The sequence below is a fragment of the Aulonocara stuartgranti genome (assembly GCF_965226115.1).
Source record: "Aulonocara stuartgranti genome assembly, chromosome: 9".
In the NCBI taxonomy this organism is placed as follows: domain Eukaryota; kingdom Metazoa; phylum Chordata; class Actinopteri; order Cichliformes; family Cichlidae; genus Aulonocara; species Aulonocara stuartgranti.
Window position 1 is genome coordinate 514,384 of NC_138960.1, and position 22,363 is coordinate 536,746.

Below are 22,363 nucleotides of genomic sequence, written 5' to 3' on the forward strand. Positions count from 1 at the left end.
ATATACGACCCGGCGAGCCGTGTGAGCTGGTAATGTGTGCGCAGTGTTTAAAGCTGCGGATGGGGAGCCCTGCCTGAACAGTCAGGGTGGACTGAGTGTGAGGCTGGGGGAGGGTGCTCCACCGAGGAGCGTGGAGCTCACAGCCTGTCTGTTTCACTCTCTCCGACTTTTCCAGCACGCAAAAACAGATGCTCACTTTCTAACAGCCTGCTCACTGGTAACAAAGGAAAACATGGAGCTGTACATTACTGTGTTTTAATGCAAGCTACTGGAACCAGTCTGATGCGAGCTTCAGTGTACCAGGTATCATTTTCATGGGTCAGAGAGATTTTTCATGTTGTAAGGAAGCGTAACTCTCCAAAAGTTGATTCTGTTCATCTGGATGCTTTCGGTAGGAGAAACGTGTCGTCATCATCAGGTGACGTCTTCAGTCTCAGCTGACTGCAGGTTTCCCCAATGGTATAAACAGCACATTTACATAATGACTGAAACCACTGAATGGGCTGGGAGGTCAGTTCATCATAATTATGCAAATTCTCATGACCATTGATCAACAACCACTGATCAAGACCTGTTTGTAAGGTTGGGGAAACCTGCAGTCTGCGTGTCAGTAACACTGTGTGTCACTGTGTGTTACTGTAACAAAGTTCTCAGAGTGACAGGTTGAAAACAGACGAGCTGGATTCTTCTGTTTGATTTCTTTTATTACATTGAATAAAACATCGGAGTTGTCAACTGCAGCTCTTCTATTATAGCAGCAACATATGTGAATGAAATCAGGTTATTCTGCCAGGCAATAAATAATCTGCTTCTTTGGATGATGTCAAAGCTGCAGCATTAACATTTATTTTACACAACCTATAAACACACACAGACAAGTGTGAGCTGTATATGTATTTGTGTGTTTAGGTGATACTTTGCCTATAAAAATACAACAGTAGTTTGTAAGATAAATGTAAAAGTAAAAAAAAGTAAAATATGAAGAACATTAAGAATTTGCAACGAGTCGATCATCGTCACAGGATGCTGTTTTTAAATGTGGCTGGATGCAGCTCACTGCTATCAGTTTCCCAGCATCAGCGTAACCTCCCAACACAACTCAGTCTGTGGACGCTCACACGCAGGTGAGTGCGGGTGGGGGGGCTATATTAAAGGCAAAGACTACAAAAGTCACAGTACAAGAAAATATATGAAGCTATAAAGTACGACTAGGCACACACATGCCAACTGTTCAGCTACACGGGATACTTTGTACAAACGATACATCTGAAGAGATAGTGAGGAGGTCTGTAGCACCTTAAGGAGCTTTAGAAGTGTGTTAGCAGCTTGATCCAATACCAAAATATATTGCAGTGTTTTTTCATAACATTCAATAAAGTTCACTGGTACCATTGAAGCTTATAAAGAAGTTTGAATTGGTCTGTGCCTCTCATTGAAGAGCATCTCCTGCCTCAGCACGTGCCAGGACCACGCACACACATGCATGCGTGCACACACACACACGCTAAAATACTTGTAATCAGCTTTGATCCACTGTTATTGCTTCTCTGTACCTGGAATCTGTCGTACAGTCCATAAGAGTTTTACATCACATAGTTGCAGCTTTCAGACAGAGACCACGAGGAAATCAAGTAATGTACCACACCGAGGTGTAAAAATGACAGAAGAGGACACACTCATGGAGTTATTGGACACATCTTATTTTTGGAACATCTAAACACTCTGTGACACAGTGATATTGTTAAGTAGCTTCGTTTCAGCTTCACCACGGTACACTCTGACGTAAAGCAGCGTACGAACGGTCAAAGGAGACAATTAAGTCAAAGCTGCAAAGCAAGAGGCCTCAATGAGAAACACAGAGCAATTGTGCAAGTAAAGCAAAAATGACACTTTATAGGAAAAACACTGTCAAAAATTGTACCTGCAAAAATAAAACATTTATATTGTATTTACATGTTATTGTTCTCTAAAAGAGCTAAATATAGAATCTATACATTTGTAATAAAAGACTCGATGCTGCAGGAAATAAACGCATCCCATTTACAAAAAGTGCTAATAAAAAAGAGCGGCTTGCTAACATCTCTTGTAAAACCACAAACATTCACAAGATCCAAAGAGCAAACTTCCATAAAGGTTGGGAACATTCAGAACTCAGCTCCACGTTTCACACGACCTACAGAAATATGGTTTCCACTGGTGTTCATCTCTGCTCACTCACAAAGGAGACGGGCACTTTCTGTCATTATTCTCAGAATTCTGGAGCTCAAAGAAGAACAGTGAGGTAAATTATAACACTATTGGGTTATACGGGCATCAGGCGAGTCACCACACGTGTGTGGAAATGCTAACCTATGTGGTGGAAGGGAAGTGACGACTCAATTTCTGTGAAATTCACATTTTCTGTAGAGTGCTCGGCCCAGTAGCTCTTCAAAGGGATCAGGTGTCCAGACAGGTTCACTGGATGAAATGAGATTTGTTTATGGCTGTCAGCCCCCTGCAGGCAGGGCATGCACACAGCTACACGGAGTCAAACCATACAAGAACGTGCTGACGCTATCGCACTAAATCCCATCTATTCACCTTCAGGGCAGGTGTGGCTGACGCTCGTGGAAGTGGTGAAAGCAACAAACATGAAGCAGACTTGTCTGTGCTGTCACTGCTTGATACCAGAGTTTAAAAAAGACTCCAACCAAACGAAAAACAATTCATATCCAGCTACAAGAAATATGAAACCACATATTTATACCTTCTCATTTACAACAGAAGCCACAGTGCTGAGCATGAACCATCGTTACTGACCTTGGAAACAGCAGTTTAAACAAGACTCAACGCTTGTTTAGTAGATTCTGTGTGGGAACACTTTCCCATCTGTCAGTTTGCTGTGGCCCATCAACCAAACTTTGGTGACAGAGTAACATACGAGCTAATACAGTTTGGATATGTCAATTTAGTCCAGGGCACAAATACACAGGCATTACTCCAATACATACATTTCCCCCCATTAATCAGAAACATGTCCATGAAGAAGAAATCTTCATTCAAATGAAAAAACCTCAGAGAAACTCAAAAGCACGTCAAAGTGACGAACCCTAACCCCACAGCGTTTCTCTGTCTACACATCACCACTCTAACTGGAACCAGTACGCCATGGGGTGTACGGTGCTTCCTTCATACTGGACACAAACATGGAGCGCACTGCCAGCTATGTTCCACGCCATCAATGCATTCATGCAGATGGAGAGAAAATGTGTTCGTGAACATCTTTGAATCGACTCCATACTCAGTTATGTACAAAACTCAGAAATCCAACCGAGAGCATCGTCTTTGGGACTTCACGTCCAGGAAATGAAGATGACGCCTGCGGCCTGTATGTCTGCAGCCAGCAGATCTACAGTTTCAGTCACACTTGAATGATTCCTGAATGAAATCAAGAATTACAGATGAATACGCCCGGCCACTTAGGTCTGCCAGCAGCACGAGTTCATGTTGTCACGTAGTTACTGTGTGGACTACAGTCCGACACCGTGATGCTTCAAAGTGTGACTACAAGCTGGCACAAGGTGAGCTCTTATCCATTTGTCAAGATCTTTAACCTCCTAAGACCCGAACTCTTCCACGGCAGCATTTTTAATTTCTCTTTGATATTTGATTGGGACCCAATGAATGTAAAAACAAAGAATTACCAGATTTTTTTTTTCCTTATTCTTGTTTTTAAGAAAAATAAGAGCCACACATGAGGATATTCGTTTAACATTTTGATAGAACAGTAGCAGCATAATGTCCTCGTAAAAGGATATCAGGCCCTTGTAGAGCAAAATTGAGTATTTTGGTCTAAATAACCCAAAATGTGATGTCCACATATGTGGACGCAGGTCCTAGGAGGTTAAGCATCTTTCACTCCAAAGGTCAAGAGAACCAACAGCTAACATGGACGACGATGCATCAGCGGTGTCTGATTTTTATGACTGGAACACTTGTTGTTCAGCTGAGATCTGATGCTATCCTGAACCATGTCACGAGAACCAGCCGATTTAGGCACTTGGAGCTGAGGCAGAGTGGAGCTCCCACTCACTGCCTGCTGCTTCTGACCGAGCATCAGCCACATCAGCCCGCTCTGTGAGAAGTCATCCTTTTGATCAAAGAATTTAAAGAAACCACATTTCAATAAAAAAACCATTCAAAATCGTTATAATTAAAGATCCAAAAACACTCCATGTATTAACATCTACCAATTTGACTTTCTTTGTCCAGGATTTGAGGTTTCTACATAAATGAAAAGCACTGTGTGGATGAACTGTGACGATCTGTGAGCTGTGAATCCTTTCATTTGAACGATCATACAGGAGCAGAACTGTTTCAGTCTAACATGCTGCACACAGGTTTTCACCTCAGAGGCAGGTTTTAGGACTAAATGTCAAAGAAGTGGTTTCATCTGTAAAGACCAATTAAGCACTGCAGTAAGATGTTTCCTTATAAACAGGATTTCAGTTATTTTCACACACCGTCACACAGCTACACCTCCCGGGAAGTTGTTTTAGTGCTCAGATCTTCATAGATGTAGTCAGCAGAGACTAATGTACGACTAGTGTCTGACCATCAAACTGATCTATTTGTCAGCTGTAGTTGATGCTGGGTTTGCACAACACTGAAACGTTCCCTTCAAGTCACACTTCACAACTTAAGAAAATGCTCAACAGCCTTTTTAAAAATGGAACGACAGCCAGGATGTGACAAAGTAACCAGTAAAAACCAAAAAGCCTTCATGTCACAGTTGTGTTTAGCTCTTTGTTCAGAGATCACAAAGCCTGTTTGCTTGGTTAACATTTTAAATGACTGAATTGGACCTTATTATTCGTAAGATATGAACGTCAGTCAAAGGGAAAAACATTAGAAGTGATGCCTGCAGTTTGATGGTTCATCAATGGTAACATTTGAAACTCCCAGCATTTCTGTGTTGAATACCCAACATGTGGTCTGATCTCTCTGTATGTCATGATCATCAATCAGTCATGTTGTAGGGCTTAACATGTTCACCTACACATGAAACTGGTTTGAGACTGGGAGAAACCCAGTCTCTGGTGGTCCAACCTTGCACAGTGGCCGTCCCAGATAAATGTGGGTGCAGTGTGACATTAGTGCCAAATGAAACATGTGGGTCCATCTGCTGTGGCAGCCCCTGAAAGAAGCAAGCAGCTGAAAATACTTTATGACACATTCTCACAGTTTAGGGCCGTTTTGCCTCCTCAGGTCTTAGATACCAGATACCGAGGAAACATGGGTCACTTAAACTTCACAGCCTAGAGTCAGGTTAGTCTGTGCAAAAGACAACAGGAACTACAGTAGCAACTGAAGGGACAGCGGCAGCATCCAGGAAGCTCCACTGGGGTCCCACTGTCACTATGACCAATTGTGAAACTATTTTTCTACCACTCAATAGTCTGTTTTTGAGCCCAACTCAGCAGCACAGACCCTGACAGAGAGGGTGGGCGACACGTGGATGGGACTGTGTCACTGTTGGTCATTTTCTGATAACACTTTCTGGTGTTACTGGACTGTCAGTGTGGAAACTGTGATCAGACCACAGATTACAGGTAACCAATGCAGAAACTCTGGTAAGTCCACAGGCCCGACTTCCAAACACTGAGCAGGTTATGAGGGTTCATTCCCAGTTATTCTAGATGCGCCTACAGAGCTTCGTAGCAGTGACGTGATGAGTGAAGCTGACTGATGATGAATTTGGTGTCAGTAGAACAGCTGATAACACTTACGATGCAAAGAAACTGATGGATGTGCTTTCAGCAGCCAGAGGCACACTGGCTAATTTACTCTGAAACTGTGAGAAAGAAATGTTTGCTTTAAAAAGAAGAAGGAGGTACTGCTGTGAACTGCAGGCAACACTGAATGATACAGTTAATGGAAACTTTGGTGGACAACTGTAATACTGCTGCTCAGTAACTTTGTGTATAATAGTGTGAATGAACCACCACTTTAATGGATCCATCAACAACATGTTTGTACTGTTCTGTCAACTTCCTGTCTGAGCTCTGCGAGCAAACTGTGCTCCAGTAAGACTGCACATGCTTCCCACCTTCCAATAGTAAGCTCAGGAGCAGTTGGAACTACAGACAGTATAAAAGGTGGACACGATGTGACAGAGGGGCAGGTCTGACAGTGAAGCCACGTGTTCATTGGCTAACAACTTGTGAATCACACGTCTTTAGCCAATGAGCTTATCACAGATAATCCTTTTAAACACAATACTGTCATTTTTTAATTCAATGCAAGCTGGAATGAGTAACTGAGCATATAAAACCCAGCAGGAAGTCTTTACAGATGTCACGTGACAGAGATTCAGGGTCTCCACGTCTATAGGACCAGAACACAGTTACAGTTTATTTCTATGGCACCTGTCAGGACAAACATCACACAGTGATGCCAGATCATAGAAACAGAAGTTCACCAAACACAAAGCTAGTTTTTTGAAAGAGAGCAGAGATCAAGAGCTCAGAGGACGTTACTGCAAACACAGCTCTCACCATCTGTTGGTCATTTAAGATGCAGGTTTAAGGCACTTCTGCACTGGCTTCAGGTTTCAGACCTGGAGTCCATGTTTTATCCTGCCTATGGCTGAAACTGGGCAATCCCACACGCTGAGCACATGGTCTTACTACTGACAGTGCAAATGTATGACACAGTAAAGCACCTGGCTGCTCACTCGAGTACAGTCAAAAAAGAAAAGTTCAGTTCTACTTTAATTAGAAATAAACGACCCATCATGGCTCCCAAAAACCTCCTGTTATACTTTGGCTCCTAAACAGAAACCCTCAAAACTACGGATGCTCTTTAAATCTTATCACATATAACGATCTTTGAAGACCAGAAATCCAAAGTGCTATATGAAGAACTGTACGCATGTATAACAAAGTCAATCAAGTGTCTGAGTCGTAACACTTATCCATGTGAATCATCTCAGTGTCAGCTCTGTTCATGCTGTTATGCAAAGCAGCCCTTTAATGTTTGCATCAAGCTTATTAATGAGCTACAGAGAGAATGGTTTGAGTCTGAGCACGGCTGCTTCACGTGGTAACCAGCATGCATCTGAAGTCTCTGTAATCACGGACAGATCAGGATTTTATTCATTTCTTTTTAAAAAAAAACAAGACTCTAAAAGAGAATAACTTACATTTGGCCCAAAACAAACCCTCATCATCAGACAGCTGACCTGGCTGTGTGGTGCGAGTGTGCTGCTGTCAGTGCTGTGTCTCCTGTCAGGTTAGTGTCTGCTGGTATCATGAATGGACAGATGTGCCAATTTCTTCAGTCACTTGCATCTTGTATGGCGTTTAATATGGGCATGCAGCTCTACATGTGTGTCAGTGTTTGTGAGTGGCATGTGCCGGATGTACTGGGGTCACTGAAAAGCTTGGTGGAAGCGGGGCAGTGTGGTTGGAGTGCTCAGGTTGGATATGAAGGAGGAGGAGAGCCCCTGAAGTGGACTCTCAGCAGCCTCTGAGCCCGTGGCAGCCTGAGAGGGCAGCTGAACTAGAGATGCAGGCTCTTCATTGGGTAGAAAAGTGACACCCGGCCCCCCACTGCCCCCTACCTGATTGTACGGAGGCCCGTTGAGCGGCAGGAAGTTGAAAAGCTGTGAAAAATCCATTAGAGAGGAAGATAAGGCCAAAGAGTCACCTGCAGGTGCTGCTACTGATGTGGACATTTTGGACAGGGACATCTCCTCATTGGCTTCCTCCAGCACACCCACTTCAGGAACCAACTCAAGTTTGGAGGAGGAGAGTTGGGCTTCTTGGGCTTCAGAGGCAGAGGATGGCATACTGCTCTGCAGCTCCATCAGGTAGGTCTCCAGGTCTCCCTTAAGATTCTGCTCCCGCTCCTGTGAGGACACGGCGTATGAGGTAAAGTTGGAGCCCAGTGGGTACTTTAAAGAAAAGGGATGTGTGGGACTGGAGAAGGGCTCGGTGTCGAGGACGGGGCCTGTGTACACGTTCAGCTGGTGCAGTCTTGGCGTCAGCATTCCCGGGAGCTCCCCCTTTACGCTCCCAGACGCCAAGTCGTAGACGACGGGCTCCAGCGAATCGCCTGGCTCAGTTTTAACCCTCAGCAGTTCCCGAGCGTGGCTCTTTTTCATGTGACGCGTCAGATGGTCCTTCCTTCCAAAACGCTGGGCGCAGTACTGACAGAGGAAGTCTTTGCGTCCGGTGTGCACTACCATGTGCCGTCGCACGTCTTTACGGGTGTAAAACCGCCGCTCGCAATGCTCGCAACGATGTTTTTTCTCCTTGGTCCCACCGGAGGACTTGCCAGCATGTGTTTTGAGGTGTTCCAGAAGAACCCCAGTGCTGGGGAATGGCTGCAGGCACACTTGGCAGGTGAGGTCTCCACTGTTGGCAGCATGGAGGGCAAGGTGGCGTTTGAAACCCAGCTTCGTGTTGTAGCTCTTGCCACACTCTTGACAAGTGAATGCCTCCTTGTGTGGATCGTGAGTATGTAGGTGATTCTTTAAGTGATCCTTACGGTGGAACATTTTCTCACAGTATGAACACTTGTGGTTTTTTTCTGGCGAGTGAGTTGCCATATGCCTTGGAACACAGACACATTCTATGAGCACTCACAATTGTTGCAATCATGTTTAAAGTAGGCATGCTTTACACATAAACACAACAAACTAGAATTCAACACATCAATCTGACCACTACACAACATTACGTTACCAAAAGTGCAAAGAGAAAGCAACATGTTGCAGCCTGTTATGTACTGCTGCTTGTCTGTACCGTAGCAGCTTGTATTTGGAGACGAAAGCCTTGGTGCATTCAGGGTGGGAGCAGCGGTAGGGTCTTTCTCCTGTGTGAGAGTATGAGTGCACCTTCAACTTCTCCAGACTGTTGAAAGCCTTCTGACACTCCTGACAAGGGAAATTCTTCTTCAGCTTGCCTTCTGCTCTCTTGCGCCTCCCCAGAGGTACTGCAAGCTTGGCTTTGTCCAGGACTTGGTCACGGTGGCCCTGGGTTCCCGTGGCCATGGCACCCTAAGGCTGACCAGCTACATGGACCGATGCACGGCGCCGGACTAGTACTGATGTGATTATTCTGTCCAGTTTTATGTGTTCAGCACTGCCTGGACACAGGGGTCTGTGAGAGAGGGAGAGAAAGGGCAGAAATATCGTCAGAGCTTCGGTATAGGACAAGGCTGTAACACGGCAGGAGCGCCAATAACGACCTGCAGTGAAAATACATCAACATAGAAACGGGATAACTCCTGCAAATGATGTCAAACTGGTGACTAATAAGCACAACACACTCATCCTGCAAAATACTGGTGAAAGATGCACCCAGCTCTCACCCTATGGCAGCTGGAATAGACTCCAGGCCCCAGGAACCCTCAACTGGATAATTGGACCCTCTTCCTGTCCCCCGAATCAGAAACCATGACCAGTTTAGATTGGTAGCCCCTTCTGAACTGAAAACATGGGTGCAAATTGAATTTCTTTTGGATTTGCGCGAAAGTCTTACATACCGTCTCAAATGTATACAATGGACTACTCGTGATAATTGGCTCATTTAAAATAAGTGGTTTCCATGTCCAAACCGTACTTTTATGTATAGTGCAAATATTTTCACTAAGGTTGAGGTAGATGTTAGGGAAAGCCATCCCAGAAGCTGAGTGTTGGCCCACTTTAGCTATTCTAAAAGAAATTCTGATGAGCCAATCGTCTCCAAGCTGCTGGTTTGAGGTGAAGCTGAAATTTGTCTTTATTATTCCATCGTATGAGCTCAGTGTTCTTGGGTCTGAAAGCCTTACTTCTCCAAACATACGTCATCGTCGCGGCCAAATACCCCATTTGGCTTGTCCATATGGGGAACTGGAAATTTCAACTCGGGCTGAAGACGGTGATTTTGGAGCACAAGCTTCTTTTTTGTTGCCATGGAGTTCCATCAGTTTCCAGTTCATGGCAGGTTTGGTGGTTCCTGTGTTCTTCCTGAACTTCCCAACCAATTTCCTCTCATCTTAAAGTGATAGTTGGGGTCTTCTTCCAGACGACATACAGAATAATTTGCACTGATATAATATTGTTAGAATGGTGAAGATTTAGGAATATGCAGCTGTTTAGATATGGCTCCGAGAGACCTTCCCAACACGTGTAATTCTTCTCCTTAGATGTTGACTGAGCTCCTTGGACAGTACTGGTCAGTCGAGTCCTTTATGCTGGCAGAGGGACACGACCTGTCACTCCATCACTAACATCAAGTTCTGGGCCTGATGGGTTCTGTCGACCCATCAGCAGGGATGCAAATCCAAAACAAATTCAAACGTGTGCACTCAGTTCTTGCTTGTTAAAGCCATCAAAGATGTGTGCTGTACAATCATGTCTTTGTAAGTGCACAGAAACCTCTGACCACAAAATCATTTATTTAAATATTTTTGTAGGTCATGTAGAAAAGAACCACCCCAGTGGGCAGCCCTTTCATTGGCCACAGTGGCACCAGATGGCGGAGCTGTGATCAATAATTTAACTATAATTAGATCTAATAATTGTTTTATTTGGGAAAAAACAACCAGTGGACCTGAAGCCTGGCAAAGTGGAAAACTGTCTCATGGTTTGACTCATCTGTATTTTTAATTCTTTTGTGTCCTACGGGCTAAAGAGGAGTCAGACCATTGGTCTTTTTAACTAGTGCAGAGTTTAGCAGTCATGATGTGAAGGGGAATTAGTGACATGGCAAGAGAAACTTTCATACACGTCTTTTTCAGGGAAAGCTTTGTTTGTTATACCAAGATAATCGAACTGAACCGTCTGTCAGACTTGTCTCCCTGCAGTCCAGGTATTTAAATCATATCAACAGCGTCTGAAGCGAGCAGCAGCTGAAATCCTACGTTAGACAAAAATGGGCCAACATTTCGATTTAATCACAGGTGATGTAACACACAGGGAACATGGTCTTATCCAACCTTACAGAAATATATATAGACCGATCTAATAATGCTAATAACGTGACACACATGCATGTGTACTTTGTCATTTAAAAGAATGTAACATAAAACAAAGATGTGGTTATTTTAGTTTATTTGCTTACATTTCTTTAAACAGAGAAAGGTCTTATTTCTGTGTGCAGGGTCCACCAGCTAAGCCCTGTACATGAAGCTGTCCTGCTGCTGATGCGGTGAGGTGCACTGAATCCTTCAGGATCAGTAGCTAACACCGACAGCCCTTCTCTTTCTAATTACACAATCTCACACACCATTACTTTCCCCAGTTAACCAACTTGCTGGAATCTACAAAAAAGAAATAAAATCTCCTTAGTGTGAAATCTTTAACTGTGTATTTCAAACTATTAAAAATAAAAACTATTCTGTTGGACATTCTATTCAAATTCTATTCTAAATTAGTTTTCAAACACAGACAAATCGTTCCACAGACGATGCCATCTCTCATCTCCTCCACACATCACTCACTCACTTGGACACTAGAAGGGGGAATTATGTTAAAATGCTCTTCATAGACTACAGCTCTGCATTTAACACCATAATTCCCTCCACACTCACCACCAAGCTGGAGCATCTGGGACTCAGCTCATCTATGTGTCAGTGGATCTCCAACTTCCTAACTGGCAGACCACAGGCAGTAAGGATGGGCGGACATGTCTCAGCCTCCACCACTCTCAGCACTGGAGCCCCCCAGGGGTGTGTTCTGAGCCCCCTGCTGTACTCTTTGTACACATATGACTGTGTGGCCACTACCAGCTCCACCACCATCATCAAGTTTGCTGACGACACCGTCGTGGTGGGCCTGATCTCTGATAACAACGAGACGGCCTACCTGAAGGAGATTAGGAATCTGGAGAACTGGTGCCAGAGGAACAACCTCCTTCTAAACGTCAGTAAGACAAAGGAGCTGATAGTGGACTTCAGCACTAAGCAGGAGAGGAACTACCAGACCCCCGTCATCAACGAGTGCCCAGTGGAGAGAGTGGACAGCTTCAAATACCTCGGAGTTCACATCACGCAGGACCTGTCATGGTCCTGTCACATCAACACCGTGGTGAAAAAGGCCCGACAGCGTCTCTACCACCTCAGACGCTTGAGAGACTTCCAACTGCCCTCCAAGGTGCTCAGGAACTTTTACTCCTGCACCATAGAGAGCATCCTGGCGGGAAACATCTTAACCTGGTTCGGGAACAGCACCATGCAGGACAGACGAGCTCTACAGAGGGTTGTGCGGTCAGCTGAGCGCACCATCCGCTCCGAGCTCCCTGACCTGCACTCAATCTACAGCAGGCGGTGCTGGACCAAGGCCAGGAAGATGGTGAAGGACCTCAGCCATCCCAACAACAGACTGTTCTCTCTGCTGAGGTCAGGAAAGCGATTCCGCTCCCTGAAGACCAACACAGAGAGACTGAGGAGGAGCTTCTTCCCGCAGGCGATACGGTCTCTCAATCACACCACCACACAGTACTGACCCACACATATGGTTCTTACACACACACTGGACTTTCTGGACTTTGGTTTTGCACAACACTGGTCACTATATTCTTCATTTCCAGTTAATACTTGTACAGCTGCTGTTATTGTGTATATATTTATTTATATTTAGATTTCTTCATACATTCTTATATAGTTCTATATTGTGTATTTTGTTGTACAGTTATTTTATTTTCAACTTTAATTTATATATTTTATCTTATTCTTCCCAGTTAAATTTACCCTTCATTCTAATTTGTGTTGTACAGTTATTTCATTTTTAACCTTAATTTATATTTTATTCCTTCCTAGTTAAATTTACCCTTTTTAATTTTTCATATTTATTTCCTATCTTATTCATAGCCTTTTCCTTTTTTGTTTTCTTTAGGTCACGAGCAGTTGTCCAAGCATTTCACTACATATCGTACTGTGTATGACTGTGTACGTGACAAATAAAAATTTGAATTTGACAAAGAGAAGAGTTGTTCAGTGCACACAAACAGATCACATCTTGCATTTTCATCCATTTTTGACCAAAGAAAAAATACAATTATTTTATGTCAAATTAAATGTTGCCTGATCTGCAAAGTAGTTCACGCAGCACCATGAAACCTTGACAATAAAAACACTGATGAATAAAGACACTGCATCACTCCTTGCACCGGATGATGGTTTGGGGCTGATACCTCTATAATTAAACACATTTAGAATTTCGTTTAACTTATGAGCTGAAAACATTCACTAAATGATTCCACATAACTACACAGTACATGCTCGGTTATTTTGTAATAATTAAGAATTAGCAGAAGAACTTTTAATGTTTACAAAAAAAACAAAAACCATAAGAAAACATCAAAAAAGGGGAAAAAAAGGACATTTTTTATGTATAACTGTTTATTTTAGAGAAGTTACAAATGTATCTACTTAGTATCAGTATTCTTTAGCAACATGATTAATTGTTACTACGGTCACTACTTGTGCCTGCTTGGTAAAACTTTGAAGCATTGATTCATGTTTTAGTGAAAGTGTGGATAGATTCTTCTGTGCACAGTGTGCTTGAGTGTTCTGAAAGGTGCTTTCAAATAAAATGTATTATTGTTATCATTATTATTATTATTCTTTAAGCAGCTCTTTGCTTTAATCTCTGAAGGTCTGAATGAATTTATACTCTTGGAATAATCTTTATTCTTCGAAGCAAAAGGAAACTAAATGTGTCTCATTCCAACAAAGAACTCTTCATCTGTAAAAGAAAAACAAATGAAATCGTTTCCGTCTGATCAGAAAGAATAAAGCGCTTTAAACTTGGTGAATTGTACAGAAACAAGCAGAAAGTTACTTTTTGGCTGATTTAGGATCCGGTTATACCCGCATTTAAATTCTCAGAATTTCCCTAAACTTTGATCAGTTCCTAATGTGATGAAGCGGGTTGGACAGCTGTGTCTCTGCAGTCTCTTTAAGCAGCACATCGGAACTACGGGCGGGTTCAAAGCAAGCGTCGCAGAAGCGTTCACGCAGACTCCGCTTTAATGTATGTGAGACAGGTACAGACAGACTGGCTGCTGATTGGACAGCACCGAACAAGTCTGTGGAAGCTTCACGTTTAAGGCACCGTAGCCTGACATATGACCGGCTGTGCACGGCGGAACAGCGACAGGCACACATTTCATTAACAGCCCACGAAGTGTGAACCTGCCACACAAATCACACCGAGCCACGGTAACTTTAAAGACACTATGCTGGGTCGCTCGGCGCTGCCGCATTAGTTCTCCCTCCATTTTCTACTTTATCGACAAGAAACGGAGCCGCTTGTTTCGGGACGCGAGCTTCTGTGTCACACTGATCAATAGCGCGGAGGGGAAACGCCATACAGTACACGGCCGCAGACAAAATGTCAGTGCGGCCGCTGCGGGTTTGCGAGGAGATGCTTGAACCGACACGAATGTTGACACTGCGTGCGCTAAAGTCAAGTCCGCGCGGAGGAAAATGAACATTATTCCTCAGCGCGCCTGTTCGTGACGGGGCTCACGGCACTGCCATTGTTATTATATTAGAAAAATAAACCAAGTGTTCAACTTTCCTCAAGTATCCTTCACACCACCGCTTCGTGGGATCTTTAATATTCGTGAACACGCACCGTCACACTAATATCAGCAGTGACACCGCTGATTTGACATTTCTCAGTCCTTGTGCCCTGCCTTCGTTTTCTCTGTGGTCCAAAGCTGGGTACTGATTAACACTAACTTTTCCCCCAGCTCACCCCGCTCATAATTTAAATAACCCCGATATTTTAATTGAAGAACTGAGTAACCGTTTCCTTATTTTGCACCAGACTTACCCCGGACGCTTTATCATCCTTTCTGTTGAGTTTTTCTTCACTTTCAACTATTTTCCGAATTTTTAATAATTTTTTTCTCATATTTTTTGCGAGACGCGGCGGGCCTGAAAATTGTTTGCTTTCTCCTCTTTCGAGCAGCCATTGTGTATGCGCTGCGATGCAACCGAACTTGGAGTTAGTCACACCCATTTAAAGTTCCGACAAGGCGCTTTTTGATTTGTGAAAGGCGCTGTCGTTTTCACTTTAGTGTCGCTCACATTGTCTGTAAATAAAACTCAAAAATTGGACTCGCCGTTAATCCCCGAAACTTCTTTTCGCCCCTGTTTTGCAAGGATACGAAACCTAACAGTTAGGGTCGGAATCCTATTGGCTCGCTGGATTATCTTTCTACGTTGCAGGTTTTTACAGCGTCTATTGGCTCATATTGACGTCAGTCCTCGGTGACGTCGCGGTGCGCCGGTGCAGTAACCAGAGGCGGCGGTAAGGTGACAGAAGGTTGCGTTATCAGTTAGCTCGGTGTTGCTCGGAGTCTAGCCTGGTTGTGTGTTTGCTAAAGCTGGCTCGTCTTCACTGCAGTGGATGTTAGCTGCTTGCACAGCTCGCTAGGCTAACGCCGGGTTCTACAAGGCACGTTGTAACATTCAGGCAATGGTGAGTATTCCACTCACATTCAGCTGCTGCAACGTTTCTGCACCGTTTGGAGACATTAAAGAAGCTTTCGCTTGATACGATATAGAAACGTGCTGGGGGAGGACGCTCAGCTGCACCCACCGTCGTTAGGAAATCTGCTAATTAAATAACAAGTGCTCTTTTTAACGCTTCCGATCTCCAGGAATCATTAAAACAGTGTGTGAAAGAACTGCCTTTTAATTCGGCATGTATTTCAAACTACACACATTTTTTTATTTCACTCATTTGTTTAATCCTAAGAAAAACTGTAAACATGATATAAAAGTCTCCAAACTGATCACAACTTAATCTTTGATATCCTCAAGTTGTAAATCGACCTGTGGCATAAATAATGATGCGTTTCATCAAACTCGAGCTTCACAGTATAAACATTTTGGGGTGTGTATTACAGCAAAATGCACTGGAATGATTTCTTGGTGCACAAATAACCACAACCACGTGTCATGTCCATGTAACAATTGAAAGTGAGCTAATGTGTATTGATCTTTAAATGTTGCCCACAATAACAGTCCAGTGTTGATATAGTACCTCTGAAATGCCTGGTTCACTGCAAGACAAACGTCCATCATACATCACAATGTCTGCCGCTGAAAAAGGAAAAAACGGCCTTTGAGTGGGGCAAAAGGAGGCAGTTATGTAGGCGTCTGCCTTCCTGTGCAGTCACTGTGTTATCATTATTTCAGTTCAGTTAACTAATTCTAGTGGACACAGATGATGGATCCAAACAGGGAAGCCAGCGGCTCACTTCTGGTTGTATAGATAGGAAATTGTGACATGTAGTTAAAAAAAGCTACAACAATGACACTGAAAACAGTCACATAATTAACATGACATTGACCATGTCCGTATTTTCTGTCTAGTCTATGGGTTCATGTTAAAATGCTGCCTGGAGTCACAAAGAGAAGAGGTAAATGCTTCTGAGAAAAACTAGCCTGTTTCTTTCCATCCATCCAGATTCAGATGGATCAAAATGCACGGAAAGTTCGGAACCAGGACATTAACCCCTGCATCGAAGTAAGCTCGCCGTCTGTCACGTGCTGCGCTGTGTCGGCTGTGTGCCTGCTGCTGGCACATGCGGCTTTCTAATCCTGTGCTTTGAAATACGCCTTTTCTCAGGAGAGCGATGACTCCCAGAAGTGTCTGAATGCCTACAACTATGATAAAAGCATGTGCTCCACCTACTTCCAGAGATATAAGAACTGTAGGAAATACTGGGTGAGTGTAATGTTTTCATGTTTCGATTTGTTGTTGGCAAAGATCTTGAAAGATCTTCATCCTTGATGCTGCAGTGGTGGATGCTCAAGGCACCACAAGTAATGAGCAACACATGTTAGCCAGCAGTATCAGTGGTTTTGGTATCTGATCGACACTAACAGGATGGACTCGATGCTTTAGTTTGTTTCTGTCCTAAGTTCGGCTCCCGCCCTTCAGAAAGCTGGCGTGTCTGTGCAAACACCACCTCTCCTGCAGGCTGTGATTAGCCGTCCTCTGGTCACGTGACTCAGCAGCACTGAGCAGAAGCATGCAGGCTGCAGTGAGTGAGAAAAGCTACTTTACACTGTAAACACGACGGAAACATCACCAAGTTCAGTAAAGACATGAAAGAGTAGAGAACAGAGCTTTGTCCTGGAACAAACGGAGAAAGGGAGTCCCTCAGACAGACTCGGACCCCCGGCACAGAGACCAGGCCACAGTTCGGTACAGTTTCATTAGGTCAGAGTACCTGCTACCAGGTCCTTTTTTCAGTACCTACTCGGCCGGGGTTCCAAGCAATCCAAGGTGAGCCCAAAATGTGACACCAGCAGACGGCAGGCCTCCGATTGGCTGGGCAGGGACGTCACTCGATGAGTCATCACAGCGTCTCCTTCACAAACCCAAAACTGACATTTTTTAAACCTGGCAACTAACATCGCCATGGTCCCCGAGTCTGACGCAAAGCTACAGGCCGAGCAGCGGGTGTATCATTGGCTCAATGTCCGCCTTTGTTGTAGCATATTACATACTAATTATATCACGGGGTGCTGTTGTGTCGCCATGACAATAACGACACAGGTCAGGTGGTACTCGGTTGTAATGAAAAAGCAGTCAGTGGAGTCGTGGCGAGCCTCGGCGAGTTGATCTGAGTGGGTGCTGATGGAAACGTGGGTTAACACGCTCCTTCATGAAGTGCTCATATCTACAAATAAAATGGACATCCTGCACTTTTAGGGTCAATATACCCTCATAATTATATCGCCACAATCTAAATGGCTGTTTGATCACTGAGTGCAGCGAACAGTATGCAGGGCATCTTAGTCTTTTCATAAGCGCTATGATCAGTGACCGCTATTGTGGTGCAGTCGTATCTCGCGTCACATCAGCACATTTCTCAGTTGCTCTTATGGACATGACCATAGAGGGATTTGTGTGTCTGGGATCAACTGGGAATCTTTCAGTAGGCTAACCTGTAAACCAGTACACCATGGAGCCAGAGCGAAATGGCATCAGTCAAATGTAAGCACTGAAAGTAGCCTGCTGTTGTTTCAGCTCCACGTGTGAGTAAAGGATCAACCTGCCTGCTCGCGATAGTGAACTCTTCAGAATACTGTCACAGCAAAGCCGTGCTGTTGTAACTGTGGAAGTGTTTATCATTACTGTGTCACACGGCAGTGGTCACATGACCAATCTGTTTACATCTGGGTCACACATCACCAGCTGTGTGTGTGTGTGTGTGTGTGTGTGTGTGTGTGTGTTAGGGCTGCCACAAACGATTATTTTGATAGTCGACTAGTCACCGATTATTTTTGCGATTAGTCGACTAATCAGATCATCATCCATTAGACGTAAAACTACAGCTTATTGCACCAGCAGCATCTGCTCTTATATAACTATCATTAGCTTACAGCTTTAAGTGTTTAAGGTGCTAACTAAAAGTAAAGACAAGATGATAGTTTGTTAAATTTTTATGAAATTTGCAGATTGTTTCGGTGAAGTTTAATAAACTCCTTGCTATCTAAAATATAACAGGACACCGGAGTAAACTCTGGAGCATCTCACACTTCTGATGATCAGCTGTCTGCTTGACGTTTATTCAGCTGTGTAAAAACTATAACTTTAATCTCAGACAAACCGATTTACTCAGGAACAAATAAAATACTAAAAAAAGCCAAACAATAACATTTTAAGTTATCTACGTGACTCATATATATTTAACCTGAGTAGCGAAAGACGGCGGTGGGTTTGAAAACGATTTGCAGGGAGTCCGGTGTTCTCACGGCGCTAGTGACCTAGCCCCCGGCTCGCTATCGAGCTAGTGGGTAACAGACGTCTCCGAAAACGTCGGAGCGCTTTTGAAAATATGCGGTGTCTTGATAAACTGAGCAGATATTTGAGGTTTACACAGCTACATTCTCGCCTGAAAATATGTTAAACGTTTATTTTGTGACCCAGAAAGAATAATAAGAGTAATATTAAAACTAAGTAGCTGCCGCCATTGTTGGAAACTGCGCTGGGCCGCGCTATGAATTCTGGGACACAGCTGCTTCTTCTTCTTCTTCGGGGTTTAACGGTAGCTGGCATCCTTGTACATGCTGTGCTGCCATCTTCTGTTTCAGTCCGTTATTACACTCTTAAATCCTGCTACTTATTCCTGCGTCTTTTGTGATCTTACAAAGTTTCAAACGACGCGTCGACTATTAAATCAGTCGTCGACGATTTTGATAGTCGACGTAATCGTGACTAGTCGACAAATCGTGGCAGCCCTAGTGTGTGTGTGTGTGTGTGTGTGTGTGTGTGTGTGTGTGTGTGTGAAGAAAAGGCCACCAAACGGGGGTTCTCTTAGTATTGGCTCACATCAACAAGCAGGGCTAGCTCACTAGGTAAGTGGTTGCCCCTTGATCAGAAGGTCGGGGGTTCGAATCCACTGAACGGCTACCCTGAGGTGCCCCTGAGCAAGGTACCGTCTGCACACGCTGCTCCCCGGGTGCTGCACTAGTGGCTGCCCACTGCTTCACTGGGTGAATGGGTTAAATGCAGAGGAGTCATTTCCCTACAGGGACTAACACATTATTATTATTATTATTATTATTACTATAATGTAATTAACTTCAGCCGCCTGTCACACGTCAGACTCCACAGCACAAGTGTTTCACACAGGTATGGTAACTGTGTGCTCTTGTGGTACAGGGGGCTGTGAGCGCCGATCTAAATGTAAACCTGTGGTCAGTTTCTAAAGCTGGAGGATATTTGCTGAAGTGTTTGGAGCTGTGCTGCACCGCACCTTATAAAGTGGGACACAACACCCCCTCCGCCTGTCACAGGTGGAGCTCTGATGGTTGTACGTGTGCTGTACTTGTTTCAGTCTGTCATTTTCAGCGTTGGGTTTGAGGAGCGTTGTGAGTACGAGCTGACGCTGAGGCCCAGCCTGAGGCGGTTCACTTATGTTTGTGTTGAAGCCGTGTACCTGCTGTCATTTGCAGTTTTAGCCGTTTGCTGGTTGTTGAAATAGTTTTGTGAGCTTTAGGCTGAGTTTCTGCCGTCTTTAAAAAGCGATGTACTGATCCAGCTTTAATCAAACTGAAATCAGTTTGAATCAGGAAGTGATTTCTTTTTTAAAGCCACCCTATTGCTTACAGTTTAGAGCAGCACTGCCACTTGTGATTTGAAATGCATTGTGGGATACCTGTTCATCATACCTGGCGATAGGATGGACCTGTCTTACACACGTAATGAATTGATTAAATGCATCAGTTAATAATTCTGAAACCAGCTGAATTGATGATGTAATCATTTCAGTTTGGCACTCAAAGCCCTCCATGATGTCACTGTGATGTCATCGAGGTTATTTCCTCAGACCCACTGTGACCTTTACAAGCGAGACTTGAGCAGTCACACTGACTTGGTTAGAAGGTGTCGTGCTATTTATTCAGCCGTCATTATTAGCAGGTGCTGTTCTGATAATTATCTGATGTGCTTTCTTTGGCTGGTCTGTTTTGTCTTGCAGCACAACATCATGGTGCAGAGGAGAAGAGATGGTGTGAAACCTGACATGCCCACTGCTGCAGAGAGGCTGGAGATGCTTACTTCACTGGGAGGCAAACCATACTAAGAGCGAGCCCAGTCACATGCACACTGGGAAGAGCAGCTGGCCTTCAGCCTGTGGTGGAGTCAACACTACAGTTCTGTGCTCCAAAGACTCGCCTACTCAAATCCAGCTCATCAGAAACTTGGAACAGTTTTACTTTTTCTGCTTTTAGCTGCAGACTTGGTGCTGTTTAAGGATTTGACAGTAAAGATTCAATAGAAAAACACAATTTCAGCCTAAGGTGGGCACAGGTGTCTTTGGATCATATGTTATTGCTTATAAAAATCCATATCTCTTATTTTATTACTCACGACACTGTGGACTGTCTGCACACAGGGGGACCAGGTGTGGTGTCACTGTTTTCAGTGATACCTGCTGGTCTCTGACCTGCAGGAGTTTCACAGCATAGGTTACCTCGATGAAGTGAACCGCCTTCATAGAACAACAAACCCACCATTAGCCCTGAAGTCACCTGGATAAGCCCAAAGCCAGCTTAGCATTGCTGCTAGTCTAAAACAGCCTGTGAGGAACTAGATGCTGAATGTTTTCTATGACCATGGTCGAGTGTGCAGCCTGTGAACCTGTAACGAGTGTTTCTGTCTCTTAATAAACATGCCTCCATTACTAATGTTTGATTTCTGGCTGTTGAAAAGTTTGATGGAGAAGAAGAAGAGCATTGTGGGAAGACTGGAAGAAACAGACCGGATTTTTTGATAGATCAACCTAGATATATCTATATATGAGATCTACGTTTTTAGAATAATTTTAGATTCAGATCTTAAATTTGACAAGCATGTAAAAAAGATTGCTAAGACGGTCAAGGCTGATCTGAGTTGTTTTAAGTTAATTTGGCACTTTATACCCACTTCAGCAGCTCAGATGTTTATGCGTTCTATGATATTCTCTCATTTTTCATATTGTATGACAGTTTGGACCCAAGCAGCACCAGTCAGCCTGTGGTGTCCTTATATCTTTAAAAATAATGGATAAAAAATCTGTTCAGTGGCATCATTGTCACATTTTAAAGAAATATTGCTACTACTTAGTTTTAAGAGTTTTAATCATTTGTGTTTTCTTAAATGTATAAATAGGATGGCCCCAGAGTGTCTCAATAGAAACATCCAGAGACCAGATAGTAATCGTATTACCAGGAGTAAGGTGAACGGCAACTGCAAGATGTCATATCGCAGATCTGCATTCGGTCAGTCAGCTTGCCATCTGTGGAACACTTCCAACCAAAATCGAATTGATTACAGACATCAGATCCTTTACATTGAAGCTTAAAGTGTGGTTAAAGGGAAATGTAGTCATTTCAACTAAGGATTTTAATTTAATTTTAATTGTCTATTAATTAATGTAATTGCATTTATGATGTAATTTGGTTTTATTGTAAAATGTATCTATTTTGATTGTAAGCCCAACAAGGCACAGTTATTGACAATTAGCAATAGCTATAAACGTACGTGCGTTACTTTCATGTTTGTACTTGGACTATGTTAAACTGCACTGTCCCTTTTAAATATATATATGTATGTATGTGTGTGTATACACACACACACACAGGTGTGATGATGACTACAGTGTGCAGGTCGTAGGTGGAGGAGCTGACAGGAACCGCTGGGTGATGGTTTTCTACTGAACCGTAACCATGTCATCAGTCGGTCAGCCTGCTCAGTGCTGCCACCGTCATCGTCACTCAGGGTTAAACCGCGCCCCCAAAAGTCCGGAGAGTGCACGCGCACTGTTCAGGAGAGGGTGTTCTTCAGAGGTGACAGGTAGGAGCGCGCGAGTCCTCACCAAGC

The 22,363-nt window shown here is 43.8% G+C and overlaps 3 protein-coding genes across 6 annotated transcripts in view; 2 read left to right on the forward strand and 1 right to left on the reverse strand.

Annotated features, from left to right (window-relative positions):
* Nucleotides 1-689: 689 nt before the first annotated feature.
* On the reverse strand, nucleotides 690-16,440 carry plag1 (pleiomorphic adenoma gene 1). Of its 3 annotated transcripts, none has more exons than XM_082545798.1 (3): nucleotides 16,028-16,440; nucleotides 8,790-9,146; nucleotides 690-8,597 (listed from the first exon to the last, which is right to left on the reverse strand). In XM_082545798.1, the coding sequence occupies exons 2-3, from the start codon at nucleotides 9,035-9,037 to the stop codon at nucleotides 7,412-7,414; spliced, it is 1,434 nt and encodes a 477-aa protein (XP_082401924.1). In that variant the 5' UTR covers nucleotides 9,038-9,146; nucleotides 16,028-16,440; the 3' UTR covers nucleotides 690-7,411. The 3 variants fall into 3 exon arrangements, with proteins under 3 accessions (XP_082401924.1, XP_082401923.1, XP_082401925.1); XM_082545797.1 differs by lacking the exon at nucleotides 16,028-16,440 and adding an exon at nucleotides 14,810-15,151; XM_082545799.1 differs by lacking the exon at nucleotides 16,028-16,440 and adding an exon at nucleotides 9,358-9,411.
* chchd7 (coiled-coil-helix-coiled-coil-helix domain containing 7) lies at nucleotides 15,274-21,185 on the forward strand. Its single transcript, XM_082545833.1, has 4 exons — nucleotides 15,274-15,460; nucleotides 16,454-16,513; nucleotides 16,616-16,714; nucleotides 20,481-21,185. Exons 1-4 carry the CDS (start codon nucleotides 15,458-15,460, stop codon nucleotides 20,583-20,585), a joined length of 267 nt encoding a protein of 88 aa, XP_082401959.1. The 5' UTR covers nucleotides 15,274-15,457; the 3' UTR covers nucleotides 20,586-21,185.
* A 939-nt stretch (nucleotides 21,186-22,124) lies between these two features.
* LOC309713883 (uncharacterized protein) overlaps nucleotides 22,125-22,363 on the forward strand; it is a 30,480-nt gene continuing 30,241 nt past the window's right edge. The window contains exon 1 of one of the 2 annotated variants that reach the window (XM_082545812.1): nucleotides 22,125-22,336. The gene's annotated coding sequence lies outside the window, so the exon portion shown is untranslated. The remainder of the gene's footprint in view (nucleotides 22,337-22,363) is intronic. The other variant, XR_014278722.1, reaches the window with a different exon arrangement.

Excerpts from the sequence above, each read along its gene's own strand:
- plag1 (XM_082545798.1), bottom strand. The coding sequence starts at position 9,037 with ATGGCCACGGGAACCCAGGGCCACCGTGACCAAGTCCTGGACAAAGCC. Across the intron at positions 8,598-8,789 it reads TCCAAATACAAGCTGCTACG|GCATATGGCAACTCACTCGC; the intron begins GTACAGACAAGC and ends CTGTGTTCCAAG.
- chchd7 (XM_082545833.1), top strand. Across the intron at positions 16,514-16,615 it reads ACATTAACCCCTGCATCGAA|GAGAGCGATGACTCCCAGAA; the intron begins GTAAGCTCGCCG and ends GCCTTTTCTCAG. Across the intron at positions 16,715-20,480 it reads AGAACTGTAGGAAATACTGG|CACAACATCATGGTGCAGAG; the intron begins GTGAGTGTAATG and ends TTTGTCTTGCAG.